The sequence below is a fragment of the Eleginops maclovinus genome, chromosome 6, assembly GCF_036324505.1.
Source record: "Eleginops maclovinus isolate JMC-PN-2008 ecotype Puerto Natales chromosome 6, JC_Emac_rtc_rv5, whole genome shotgun sequence".
NCBI classification, from domain to species: Eukaryota; Metazoa; Chordata; class Actinopteri; order Perciformes; family Eleginopidae; genus Eleginops; species Eleginops maclovinus.
The window spans coordinates 5,399,955-5,414,403 of NC_086354.1; the positions used below are offsets into that span (position 1 = coordinate 5,399,955).

At 39.1% G+C, this 14,449-nt stretch overlaps 1 protein-coding gene across 2 annotated transcripts; it reads right to left on the reverse strand.

Moving 5' to 3' along the window:
• Positions 1–282: 282 nt before the first annotated feature.
• LOC134865587 (regulator of G-protein signaling 21-like) lies at positions 283–9,592 on the reverse strand. Of its 2 annotated transcripts, XM_063885209.1 has the most exons (6): positions 9,555–9,592; positions 8,677–8,894; positions 3,067–3,135; positions 2,931–2,992; positions 2,670–2,836; positions 283–1,618 (listed from the first exon to the last, which is right to left on the reverse strand). In XM_063885209.1, the coding sequence occupies exons 2-6, from the start codon at positions 8,718–8,720 to the stop codon at positions 1,283–1,285; spliced, it is 678 nt and encodes a 225-aa protein (XP_063741279.1). In that variant the 5' UTR covers positions 8,721–8,894; positions 9,555–9,592; the 3' UTR covers positions 283–1,282. The 2 variants fall into 2 exon arrangements, with proteins under 2 accessions (XP_063741279.1, XP_063741278.1); XM_063885208.1 differs by lacking the exons at positions 8,677–8,894; positions 9,555–9,592 and having other exon boundaries at positions 3,067–3,789.
• Between the last annotated feature and the right edge of the window lie 4,857 nt (positions 9,593–14,449).

Genomic DNA, 14,449 nt, shown 5'->3' on the forward strand with positions numbered 1-14,449 from the left:
ACGCTAACTTCACCCTCACGCGCAAATCAGCAGCGCTAAAAGCACAGTCGAATTTTATTCACGTGTATCTTGAGGATTTACAACAAGTCAAAGAACCCACATATGCACATAAGTAAAAAAAAACAAGCAGGCGCATCCTGTGCAGTAATCCATCCTTGTGTATTGCTGTACAATGTGCACATTTTTACCTTTGTCTGATATGTTTTGATGTAGGCTATTGGTGATGGGACATGAAACCACATAAAACAGTAGTTTATAATAAATATACTCAGAAAATGAAAATATGTTTTCATCCCTTTATTGCAGACAGCTTTTATAACGTACATTTTTAAAGTATTGAAACCATAGACTGTATATGATTGAATCCAGTTGCACACACAGTTGTTTTAGTGCAAGTTTTCGAAGTCACCACTGGGTGGCAGTAAGACACCAACAAGACATTTTAAAGATACCAATGAAGACACACATCTTTATCACAGTTTATACATTTGTTTTAATGAAATAACTAAAAAATGAAGTCTTTAATATTGCAATGTGCCATACAGTCTAGGCAAAACCATTCACATTTCCATACATTTAGTTTAACCTGCACAATTTTAAAACACTACAGTCATGTGCATTCTATTTGTTTAGCACCATAGTTGTGCAGTTATGGTGTCATTTGTAGGCTGTCCCTGAAGTTAGAATTGCAAGGGCTCATCTCTGCAATAGAGTCAATGAGATTTTGCCATTGGATTATGGAAAATTGCATAAAATAAAATCTGTGGCAGACACATTTTATGATACTCACATGTTTTATTCAGCAGGATTATCTCCACATATTAAGAGCTATTTTATGATTGTTGAAGGGTAAACGCAATCGCCACAAGTAAAAAGCTAACATTACGCTAGAAACAAACTACATCATGGTCAAATGACTGCACTAAACCGCTAAGCTAGTGCGATGATATTAGTAGTGATGACAATTGTTAGTTTGTAAGTTAGTTGTTGTTTCATGATACATGGAAGCATTCACCGGTGGGGTATTTACTGACTGTATTTATGCTGTAGAACAAAATATAAAAATGGCTTTTTTAAGACTGGGGAGCTTGAAATGGTAAATTACTAACTCATTTCCCGGTTTTAAAGATTAATTCCTGCACCTATTAAGGTTTACTTTAGCCTTTGGTTTTGTGCACCAGGTGGAACCTGCAATGCATGGTCTATTGCACAGACACAGCTTTCGTCCTTACAATTGTAAGGTGACATTATGAGGTCGGGAGAAGTTTCTGCACAGTATCAGTCAACACAGTTCCTGATCCTGTGTCTGTGCAACACTTTGAAGACGCATGATGTCAGTCCTTGTGCAGGAGAGACACTGCATGTTGATGGCTTTAGAATCATGCTGCGTCAGATCTCTGCTTCTCCTTATCTCCAGGGCCTTTCTGTGCTTCCCATGGCCTCTCTGCTTAGAGGCCGCATCAAACAGGACTTCGTATTGTTCTGATTCAATAAAGCGGGGGAAGGAGTCGTTTTCCATCAGGCTGTAGATTTTCCTCTCCGCCACAACAAAACATGACAGAGTTGCTTGTCGGACACTCTGCCTGATGATCTCTCTTGTGTAGAAATCTAAGTTCACCTGCAAACATATTTAAAATAAAAACAGCTTGATCAACTGAAACATGCTGACTCAATGTGAAATTTGTTGTGCATCTGCACCTGCATCACTATTGGTGTTGGAATGGGACTATTTAAAATATTGGTTACCGTGGTTGATGTACAGTAAATGATACAGAGGTCTGAGGTTTTTTAGGGACTTTCAATACTTGATTCTTTTTCTATAAAAGGCAACTTGTAAATTTGTGAAATAAATACATTGGATATTCATGTGGAAACTAAATTATGTCTCCCATGTTTAGTTTGACATTGGGCCAGGGCAGTAATCACCTATTTACTGTAACATGTTGGGGGGTTAACCCTAACCCTAAACCTAATCTTAACCCTAATCAACCCTAAAGAGAAGACTTGGAGGAATCTCCACAACAGTAGTTTCTTGAAAGTTAACAGACTAAACTGACAATTTTAAAGAATTTGAAACAAAAACCTTATGAGAAATGTTACACGAAAGGTTAAACTGCATTGCAATAATTATGTTAATTGCTTGTTGGTCAGAGTAAAACAATTGATAAACAATGTTGGTCTCTGTTTGTTTTATTTTTAAATTCAATTATGAAAAGATACCCTAGGTCTTATGGACTAGAACATCTTGAAACTACCTGTTTCTTACCATAAATAAAAAGCCCTACACTAGATCTTTTCATGAGTTCCCGGCCTATTTTTGGAGCATTCATTCGCACATTGTCCATCTGACAAGGTTTGGGACCTTGGCCAACTTTAGTGCAAAACATTAAGACCTTAACACAACTCCAAACTGCTGATCCTACAATGTAGATGTAGTCTATATATACTGCCAAGTTAACAAAGACTAATACTTATTCTGTCATTGGTTTCCAAGAAGGTGTCTATTATTACCAACCATTTCATCAATATATTGAGGGACATCTGCAAGCAAATTTGAATATATAGCCTTTCAATGTTACATGTACTATGCTTTCAGCCTTGGTTTGAGCATATTTAGCATCAAAGGTTCTCCAGTAATCATTCAGTCACCTAATAGAGTTTGTTTTTACCTGTTTTGGAGACTCATCCCTGATGAACTCTTCATAAATTCTTGCTGCTCTGGGTCTTTGCTCCCCTGGACTCTTAGAGGTTTTGAACTCTTGACAGGCGAGCCAGAAGTCCAGGTTTTCCTCACAGAACTCTGACTTCAGAAAGTCCCGAAATACTTTTTGTCCGCCTTTTTTACACAAGGGAACACAACTTCATTATAAAGAAAACAGAAACCAAGCGTGGTATTAGTTTTGTGTTGCTTGGAAGCGGATGAAAATTACATTTCTGGGAAAGAACAGTCTCGAGAGATTCTCCGGGTGGGTTCGTTTCATTTGTTTCCTGTCTGCGGAGAGAAGAAAATGAAGGTGTTTATGATTAGTAAGCACAATATTATTATAAAATAAATTAACACACCACCTGGTGAATTTCCGCCATGGTAATGGACTCTGGACGAAGTTCTGGATTTTGGATTTCCAGGGATTATGTCTACAAGAGAGGATAACAGAAAGAAAGTCTGAGAAGGGCATTAAGTAAAAAAATGAATTTGGTACTTGTTTCATTTATGTTCTGCCTCTACCGGACTATACATAATGGACGATTAAAGCAGTCTTGCTTACTTGAACTTTATTACATCCAGGCATCCACTCTCTGCCTTGTACATTACTGAACTGGTCCGCGAGTGCGGTGTCACATAGAAATCCGTCCCCCGTACAACTGTACTTAATTAAACAATCCTATTGTTACATCTTTCTTTTTCTTTTTTAAAGTTAGTCTCTTTCCTAAGGTATCAGTTCAAAACATCATTTTCATTTCTTTTTTTTTTTTTCTTTTTTTTCTTCATTGTCCATACTCCAATCACTGAACATAGTCCGTCAGGTAGTGTGGCATGACAACTTGTCGACCTGACCTGGTGAACTTGTCTTGGTTCTGTACTGGGCCATCTGGCCGTACGGCCGCCTCAGTCACTGTTGGTGTGGGTGCGTTTCGTGTTGGTGTGAGCACGGTGTGATTATGTCTGAGGTGACGACGATTTCGTCTCACAACCCCTCCTGACTCTAACTGCACCTCATATGATCTATGGCTCATCTGCTGGACCACTCTCGCTGGTCTCCAGCTCCTGTGTGTGTCACCTGGCTGTACTCTCACACTGTCCCCTCTTTTCAGAGCGTCCATGTCTTTTGCTGTGCGGTTGTAGTACTTTTCCTGTCTCTGTCTGTTGTGTTTCAGTCCCTGTTCGTTGTGTGTTACCTCTGGCTTCAGCAGAGTGTCCTTTGTTGGAAGCAGGGTCCTGGTCCTCCTGCTCAGGAGTCTCTGTGCCGGGCTTGTGTTGAGGCCCTGGCTCGGTGTGTTGCGATGATCTAACATGGCCAAATACGGATCCTGTCTTGCTGCTGCAGCCTTCAGCATCAGGTGCTTGGCTGTCTTTACCGCTGACTCCGCCTTCCCATTACTCTGCGGGTATCCTGGCGACGATGTCCTGTGTTCAAAGCCCCACTTCTGGCTGAAGTGCTGAAACTCTAGAGAGGCATACTGGGGTCCGTTATCCGAGATAACAGTGTCAGGAATCCCTTGTCGTGCAAAGTGGGCCTTGAGTTTTCTGATCACTGTATTGCTCTTAGTGTCATGTAGATAATCAACCTCCCAAAAGTTTGAATAATAATCTACTGTTATCAGGTAGTCTTTATTGTGAAAGGAGAAAAGGTCTGTTCCCACCTCGGCCCAGGGTCTGTTGGCCATGGAATGTGGGTGTAGTGTCTCTCTTTGTTGCATTGGGTCCACTGACCTACATATGTCACATTTGGAGATGAAGGTCTTGATCTCCTCATTCATTCCAAGCCAGTAAACACACTCCCTCGCTCGCCTCAGACATCCTTCTACTCCCAGGTGAGAGGAGTGGATCCTGTGAGTGAGGTCCACCCTGAGTGCGTCAGGTATCACAGCTCTGTCACCTCGGAACACTATGCCGTCCTGGAAACTCAGTTCATCTTGGAAAGTGTGGTAGTGTCTGATGTCACTTGGTAAGTCATTTTTTCTCTTGGGCCACCCTGACAGTATTCTATTTGCTACACTCTGTAACTTCATGTCATCTTTCGTTGCAGCCCTGATGGCGCTCAGCCTCTCTGCTGAAATGGGTAGGTAGCTGACCATGTTCACAGTCTCTATATCTGTCTCACTCTCTCCCTTAGTGCTCTCCGGTAAGTACGCTCTACTCAGTGTGTCTGCTAGTAGCATATCCTTGCCTGGAACATATGTTACATTAATATCATACTGCTGCAGTCTGAGTAGCATTCTCTGCAGTCTCTTAGGTGCACTAAGTAATGGCTTCCTGTGTATATTCTCAAGGGGCTTGTGGTCGCTTTGTACTGTGACTTCCCTGCCATAAGTATACTGATGGAACTTTTCCATCCCAAATACTATTGCTAAACATTCTTTTTCTATTTGGGCATAGCCCTTTTCAGTTGGTGTAAGTGCTCTACTACCAAATGCTACCGGTTTACCTTTCTGTGTCAGGGCGGCCCCAAGTCCTGTGTCTGATGCATCACATTGAAGTGTCAGCTCCTCTTCCTTGTTGTAGTACTGTAGGACTGGTGCTTTAGCGATTTTTTCTTTCAGTCTTTGAAACGCCCCTTCTTGGATGTCTGTCCATTCCCACATGTTTTCCTTGCGTGTGAGTTGTCTCAGAATCTCACAGTCATCTGAAAGGTGGTTATAGAACTTAGAAAGATAGTTGACCATCCCAACTAGTCTCTGTACCCCTTTCACGTCGGTTGGCTGTGGCATTTCTCTGATTGCCCGTACCTTGTCTGGGTCAGCCCTCAGTCCCTCGGCCGTCAGCAGATGACCAATGTAGGGTACCTCTTTTTGTCTGAGCTTGAATTTGTCAGCGTTCAGCTTGATGTTGCGCTCTCTGCACCTGATTAGAAAACGTCTGACTTTCTCATCGTGGTCCTTTTCTGCCTCCTCTTGTGTTTTTCCTTCCCCTGTGATCAACACATCATCTGCTATGATGTAGATTCCTGGGAGACCCTCCAGGGCCTGCATGAGCTTTCTTTGGAACACTTCTGGTGCTGGACTTATTCCCATTGGCATCCTTAACCAACGGAAGCGACCGAATGGGGTGGCGAATGTGGTAAGGTAGCTCGACTTCTCTTCTAGTTTGACGTGCCAGAAGCCTTGCTTCACATCGCAGACTGTGAAAACTTTTGCCTTTGACATTTCCGGCAGGATGTCATCTAAAGTTGGGAGTGGATAGTGACTTCTTTTAAGTGCTCGATTCAGAGGTTTTGGGTCTATACAGATCCTCAGTTTCCCATTAGGTTTTCTCACCGTTACCATGCTACTGATCCAGTCAGTGCTGCGTTCCACTGGTGTGATTATGTGTCTTCTCTCTAAATCTTTGAGTTCCTCTTGTAGAGGTGTCATCATAGCCACGGGCACTCTTCGCTTTGGCAGTTTCACTGGCGGTACTCTGTCATTTATCTCTATTCTATATTCACCTTCCATGCAGCCAACTCCGGTGAAAACATCCTCAAACTCCTCTTTGATTTTGTCCATGGTCATGTGTTTGCCACCTGCTGCCTTCGTCACTGGGCTCAGCTCTTTCGTCACTATGCTGTCTATAGCCAGAATGTTCTCGTACTGTATCTTTATCAACTTCATTGCCTCGCTGGCTTTTCTGCCCAGTAGAGGGATTCTGCTACTCTGGTCAACCACTTGAAACTCCAGTCTGTACAGCTTGTTATTTCTGGGGTTTCTGACCTTAACCTTACATGTACCCAGAGGAGTCAACTTGGTCTTGTTATACATCACTAAGACTTTCTCATTGTGCTCTAACTTTGTGTCTGGGTTTAGTAGATCAATGGGGATGATATTACAGGTGGCCCCACAGTCTATCTGGAAGTTAACTAACTTTTCACCCATCTTCATTCTCGCAAAGAGCTGCTGGCTCTGACTGTGGCTGTCTTTAACCTGGTTTACATGTTCAACTTCTCCATTTACTTCAGTTATACAGTTGACATCCTCATAAGAGTCACTGTCACTGGTCTGCTCTGTAACTGTATGCACTTTCTTAGTTTTCCAACTGCTCTCTTGTCTAGATCTGCACTGAGCTGCAAAATGGTTTTCCTTTCCACACTTTTTACACTTTTTTCCGAAAGTTTCAAGTTTCAAGTTTCAAGGTTTTATTGGTCATATGCACAGCAGATACAGCGTATATGTTGGCAATGAAAATCTTATGTCGCGTGCTCCTCCAACAACTCAACATACATGGTGCAAAAGATAAATAAAATAGTGAAAGAGAGAGAAGAATATTTACAATATTAACAATACAGATTGAGGATGTGAAATATATACATATGTGGATTACATTGAAAGTATTTAAATACTTTACACTGTTGAATGAGGAGGTATGGACAGATGCATATATTATGTATAACAGATGTGTATGGCAGGTATGTATAATATATAGATATGTGTACTATAAACAGATATGTATGGCAGATGTGCATTTTTTCTTATTCTTCTCGTGTGTTCTTCCACAAAACTTGCACAGTATCTCATTGTCTTTTTGTCTTTCTTCTGCTTGTTTCAGTGCATGTACTTCCTCCACTGTCCGTCCTTGAAGGGTTTTGCTATTCTCCCTTGACAGCTCTGAAGCTCTACATATGTGCAGGCATTTATCAAGAGTCAGATTATCTTCCCTAAGTAATCTCTCCCTCAGTGCTGAGCTATTTGTGCCACACACAAGTCGATCTCTTATCAATGAATCTCTAATGTCCCCAAAACTGCAAGTACTAGCAAGCACTCTCAAGGCTGTTACATAGCTGTCTACGTTTTCATCTAATCCTTGGTTTCTCACGAAGAATCTGTATCTTTCCACAGTCTCGTTTACCTTGGGGTTGCAGTATTCCTCAAACTGCTTGATCACTGAAGTCAATGTGGTCTTTGCTGAAGCGCTAGCACTGGTTGGCAAAGTTGTCTTAAGTTCTCTGCCTTTTTCTCCGACGAGGTAATTGAATAGCTTGACTTTCATGGTCTCGTCGGCATCTGGAATGGTAAGGTCTGCATACAGTGTGAACTCCTCTTTCCAACTTTTCCATGTCTTCGCCAAATTGCTGGAGTCGAAATCCAAATTTCCCGGAGGTTTTAGCCCTTCCATTGCTGTCAGCTAGCACTAGCCGTCTTTTGGCGCGATCGCAGGTAGCTGTGCTGCCGTCTTCCGTCAGGCTAGCGTGCTGGCTAGTTCAAACTTTCACTTTTCCAAGTTAATGCTTACGATTTTTCCAACGTGCATCCCACCGCTGTCACCATGTTTCATTTATGTTCTGCCTCTACCGGACTATACATAATGGACGATTAAAGCAGTCTTGCTTACTTGAACTTTATTACATCCAGGCATCCACTCTCTGCCTTGTACATTACTGAACTGGTCCGCGAGTGCGGTGTCACATAGAAATCCGTCCCCCGTACAACTGTACTTAATTAAACAATCCTATTGTTACAGTACTGTCAAATAAATGCTTGGGTGTAATGGTCTTCTAAGTTATTCTATGTATACAATGTGGTCTATATTAAGAGGCTTCATTATACCACTATATTTTGAGAAACTCTTGAAATCAACCTACAATCGTATCATATTAAGGTTTGCCAACAGCCATATCTTGAACAACAAATATAATTTGTTACCATTAAATACGAAATACAAAGTCAAAATATTTAATGAATTTAGCCAGAAGACTGACTTCTGGTAACCATTATAACTAAAAATAGATACAGATTTTAATCCAAGATCAATGGACGCCAAAGGGTCTCGAACATATTGTCTTCGGGGATTATAATGTTGTGTCATATGTCTGTTTCCCTGTATCTGGTCTTAAATTGTTTCCTTGTTTATATTGCAAAAGTAGCTGCTGTGATGCAAGAAACATTTCAGAAATGATTGGACAATAAAGCGTTATCGTACCGTACCGTACCGTGCCTTACCGTACCAGACCGCGTATCATAACAATGCAAACATGCTTTACTTACATTCTCTTTGTGTCCTGGGGATCCAAAGATGTAGTTCGCTTCATATTTTAAATGGAACTGCACTACCTTATGATCAGTTGAAGGTATATCTCTCGGTGTGCAGGATGCAGCCGAATCAAAACATGTTTTCCTTGTATTCTCTCGCCTCTTCTTACTCTGTGAAATCCGAATGGTATGTCACTACGCTTCAGCACTTTTTGTCCCGCTGTCTTCCACCTCTGTTGACATACAGCCTGATTGTTACAATATGAGAAGGAGCCACATGAATTCTGCAAGTACGTCAAACTTTGTGCTCTTCCTTCAAGTTTAGTAATAGAACAGAACGCTGCTGTGTTTCATGACCCCCATCACATTCTCCATGGTTAAATGCATTACAAATTCTCTCCGTTATTTAGCTCACTTTACAAGTCTGGGCTATTCTTAGTCACAGGTCAAGTGGTCATGAGTTTTGCTTTTTCAATGCAGTTACTTATGTGTCTTTCTTTCATAGCCTCAGGGTAACCTCCCCTCCACCGTCATTGTTGCTTCTTCCCACAGTTCTTAATTTAGGTGATCGTAAAATGCAGTTTATTTTGTGATGCTACATTACAATTAGAGGAATACCTCACCCACAAAATGATATCACTTACTCTCTATTACTGTGTTACCTTGAAATCTTGATGTTTTCAAGACTCCACAGTGAACGAAGAATAAAAAATGCTAAAGTCTTGATGAATACTGTAGAAGTCATGGGGCTACATTTAACAACAGCAACATTTTATGAAAACATCGATTTAAAAAACCGTGACAAAGGAAAACTACTACCACACTACTTTCCAAAAATCTGTATTAAATAGGATGTCTGATACAGTTTTGATGTAAACCTGGCCCCCATTCACCTCTGTTGATCCAAACATTCCTCAATGTGCTGGACTCTTCGTTCACCATGGAGGCCTGCAATGAAATTAAAGGACATTTCTAGAATCAATGGCAACATGGGGAGAGACATTTGAATACAAATTGACATTTTGTGGGTGAATTACTCCTTTAAAAGCAACTTAAAAGGTTTATTTCCTTGTAACATTCTCAATTTTGCAAAACAAATGATATGCATCCGTATAGAATCAACAGTATTTGTTGTTGTCATTATAAAAATGCATGTTAGTTGAAACTGTGGAACAGTATAGCAATTTATATTGTACAAATAATAAGGTCAGCAGTTTCGATAGAGGATAAGTTGCTTTCTAAAAGATAAAATTCAATATCAGCAACAAAAACCTTTTAATTCATATTGAATATAGTTACTGTCCAGTTATTAAAATGCCCAACGTGTCATTTTTTAGGTACAGGTACATTTGATTACATGTACAGAATAACTAGAGGTTCTCGTTGTTGTTTAAATTAAAGCCTGTTTTAATTTATAGTGTTTACAAGCTTTACTTGAACTACATTAGACCTTTAGCTTCCATTTAGCTATAGTTAGTATTACCAGGGGACGAAATACGCTAAATTATGGATATAATACTTCAGTGCACACTCTCTTAGGGGACGGAGTAATTACCTTAGGGTATAACACTTCACTTACATTTTCACCAATCTGATAAGTACCTCTTAATAATTTGAAGAGTAGCAGCACTCAGGCAGATAACCAAAAATTGGCTGAAAGCAACAGCACCGGGCAAGAAAAATTAAAGTAGATATTAATAACACTTGACAAAATGACCACGATAACTGTAGGATTATGAATTTAGATAATCTATTTGAATTGGAGGTGGACATTGCATTCAAGATTTAATAAAAAATAGAGAGGAAAGAAGAAGAGCATACATGATATACGGGCGCAAATGCTCAAAGACCAATCTGTTGGTTCCCACATATCCAATTATGTCAGTAAATATAATGTTTTACGTGCACATAGTGAATGTTTTTTGGTTTAAGGGTTATTGCGGCATTGAATAATAACTATAAAGAGTCATAACAACACAACAACTATGTACCAGCTCTGTGAGACTATATGAGAGTTTAGGCCTTGAATGTATTATAACAACTGAATACAGAACCACCATTTGGTTCCAATTTTACCCAGTGGCCACTATTGCGGTGATAATATCCTGTCACTGTAAAGATATTTCTGTAAAACAGTTGACAGAACACCTCAAAAAGCAAGAAAATAGCAATTATGACTCCTTCCATTTGAGGTTTGATCCATGGAGGTTTTATGTTTGTAAAATTGTCCGCAGGTCGATAAAATAAGAAGAAGAAAAAGAAAGAGATAACACCATGGTGGTCCATGGTGACGGCAGAAAACGCGTCAGAAACACTACCGCACATTTTCAGTGGTCCACGACTCCACATAACCAGCAAGTATGTGCCAGGCGAGAAATTGTCATCGGATTGAACGTCATTGCCATCCCAACAGCTACTCTGTCCATACCTCCTCATTCAACAGTGTAAAGTATTTAAATTACTGTACAGCGTATTTAAATAATTTCAATGTATTCCACATATGTATATATTTTACATCTTTACATCTCTGTTGTTGTTATTGTAAATATTCTTCTCTCTTTTTGCACTATTTTATTTATCTTATTTGCACCATGTATGTTGCATTATTGGAGGGGCATGGGATTTAAGATTTTCATTGTCAACATATACGTTGTATATGCTGTGCATATGACCAACAAAACCTTTGAACCTTTGAACCTTTGAACCTTTGAACCTTTGAACCTTTTGAACTTTAACCTCAGGGCTTATCATAATTACGTCATAAAAAAAAAAAAAATGCAATCAGATTACTGTTTCATTTAAAAGAAAAATGGGGGTTAGTAGGATAACAACATAGAGCATAAAGTGTTTGATATAAAAGGATCACATTTTATTTCTTCTTTGTAAGCTGTACTTTCCTGTAGGCTAATCATTTAAGTGTGAATATATATATATACACCTACTGGCTGAATTTGCTTTGTGGTTTTTACTTTCTGGTTAAGTTGTTCTTTTTTTTAATTCAGACAGAAAATAAAGAATTGGCCCTGATATATTAGTCATCGCTCCCAGACTCTCATTTTGGCCAGACTGATAGGCAAACATTTCCAAGACTGAGCAACAATATCCACAGCTTTCTGTCAGAAATTGAAATTGAAAATGATCACTCTCACCAGTCACTTTAGGACATATAGTACATGTACATACAACAAGTATAATGTAACTGTGTCCCCATGAAAGAGATACTTGATCTTAAAGAGACTGCCTGAGTAAATAAAAACATGTGTAAGGATCATTTTCTGTAAGTAGACATTTTGAGCTTTGCAGTAAATGGATAATGAATACGAATTGTTAAACAGACGTCATTGGTAATGAGACATTACAAAGCCACCATAATAAAAAAACTGTATACAAGATCAAACTGGAAATGCCACTGCACATGGAACAGATGCACATGAATGTGGTTTGTAGAGCCAGACTGGGCTTTTTGAAACAGGAAGTAGCTGTGAGCAGAAAAAACAACAGTCTCATACAGACATCCAAAAGTGATGTGTCAAAATTTCACAACCTGTTATGTGGTCAGGAAACATTTGCTAACTCCATGATCTGTGAGAACACTATTAACAGAGATATCATTCTCATAGTGGACCACTCATTTAGTTTAATCGTCATAAACCAGTTTGATGTTGTAGATTACCAACAGTTATTAACTGAGCAACACAACAGATCAGTAACAGTCAGTTCTATCCAATCAGCTTCTCATGACTTCAGTGTAACTAAGTTATATGTAAAATTGTATACAGACTGTGGGATGTATTACTCGTACCTGATTTTGAGTTCTATGGAAGCGTATGACTGCGATTTGCAGCAAAAAACAAATCTTTAAATATTTTTAATTAACACTGAACAGGAAGTCCAATGAGAAATAACAACAAACTGCTTCATCTGTATAATACAAGGATATCATTTGAAAACATTATGCAGCAAAGAAAAGATACAATTACACAATTACATCTCAGAAACTGCACTTGCAGTACATCTATTCATCCTCTTGACCATACGTCTTCTGCTTTCAGATGTAGTTATTACCAAAACCAATAATTATCCAATGCAGAGGCAATAAAGTAATATAATACAGTATTTTATATATATTATTTATGTATATTTATATTGTCTTAAAGTTAAAAGCGGCCCTTTGAGTGCAACTATAATGCTAATGTGGCCCGCGATGAAATTTAGTTTGACACCCTGTCATGATCCTGGTTTCGTGTCTGTCATGTCTTTGTGTTGTGTGTTTTATTTTGATATGTTTTCCCCTCATGTGTCAGGTTAAGGTTCACTTCCTGTCTGAGTTTCCCTCCTTCCCCTGATTGTGTCATTGTGTTCACCTGTTGCCCCTGTGTTTCTCCTCCCCTCTCCAGCTGTGTGTTGCTTTGTGGTTAGCCTTGTGTATTTAGTGTTGGTCCCCTTTTGTCTCTTGTTCGGTCGTTGTCATTCCCATGTTTGTCCCTGGGTCTCGTGGTCCAGTTCTGTTTGTTTCCCAGTCCTGTCTGCCGGTCTGGATTCCTCTCGGCTGCCCCCCTGTCTTTCTGGTTTGATTGAGTTTGTTTGCTACTTTTACTTTTGATGATCGTGCTTGCTGGCACCGTTTTTTGAGTTTTGTTGTTACAGCTTTTGTGAAATAAAGCTCGCCTTTTGTTAAACCCCAATACCTGATTCCCCCTGTTTCGCTGCATTTGGGTCCTACTACAACCCTGACACACCCCTGCTGTTGACCATTAGATAAATTCAGATCTTTTACTGTACATAATCAATGAAGGGCCTCCATACAATCTCAAATACATGCTGTCCAGCTCTTAATATATAGGATATCTTCTCCCATGCGAGGCCTGACAGCATCCGTCACAACCAATGAGTGATCCTTGGGCAGTGAGCCTTTACATGTATAGTATAATTATGCTTTCCTGGATATAAACCCAACAGAAAAAACGTTGGATCCAGTAAAATCTGCTTTGAAATTATCTTCTCTATTGTACCCAGTATCTCTTCCCAGAACACTTTAATCTTTCTGCCCTGCCAAATAAAGGGTTGGGAAACAATGTAACCCTTGATTCTGTTTATTTTGTGCATATATCTGGTATATTTTGGTTGTATCGGTTTAAATCAACCGTGGTCACATATGTTCGCACCTAGACATTTATATTCTATTAGTTTCAGTCCTGTATTGATAAACCTGGTATGAGCAGAAACGCAAGCTTTTTTCCAGTCTTCATCTGAAACTTCCGTCTGTAGATTGTCATTCCATGTATTTAACCTACAATGTAAACTTTAAATACTTTTAAAATATGCAATACATAATTAAAAGTATAAACATCCCCATTAAGATACATCATAGAGTTACTGTCCAGTAATTTTCACTCATCTCATAATGTCAGAGTTATGACATATAATCTTTTTTAATCATATTTATCTACTCGTATTAAATATGATTAAATAAGATTATATGTAAAAATATAAATACAAATAAATGAGTAAATAATAAATGTAGAACTTTATAATGATATAAAAATATTGGAATCTGGCACAAATGATTTCAAGAACTACTTAAAAAACTCAAGTCACTCAAATCAAATTACAGCCACCATAATTAGTCTTTTTTAACTCCTTAAAATCCTGTTGTTGCTTTGAAAAAATAAATCTTTCTTTCAATTAAATATATTGATAAAGTGTTACTGCACTGAGAAAAAAGTGTAATGATTACACTCACTTAGGAACATGACGTAAAGCCTATCAATGGCAATGTATGACCACA

Coding starts and splice junctions, on each gene's coding strand:
- LOC134865587 (XM_063885208.1), bottom strand. CDS start 3,209: ATGAAACAAGTACCAAATTCATTTTTTTACTTAATGCCCTTCTCAGAC. Junction 2,993..3,066: donor CCATGGCGGAAATTCACCAG/GTGGTGTGTTAA, acceptor TTCTCTCCGCAG/ACAGGAAACAAATGAAACGA. Junction 2,837..2,930: donor GACTGTTCTTTCCCAGAAAT/GTAATTTTCATC, acceptor TGTGTAAAAAAG/GCGGACAAAAAGTATTTCGG.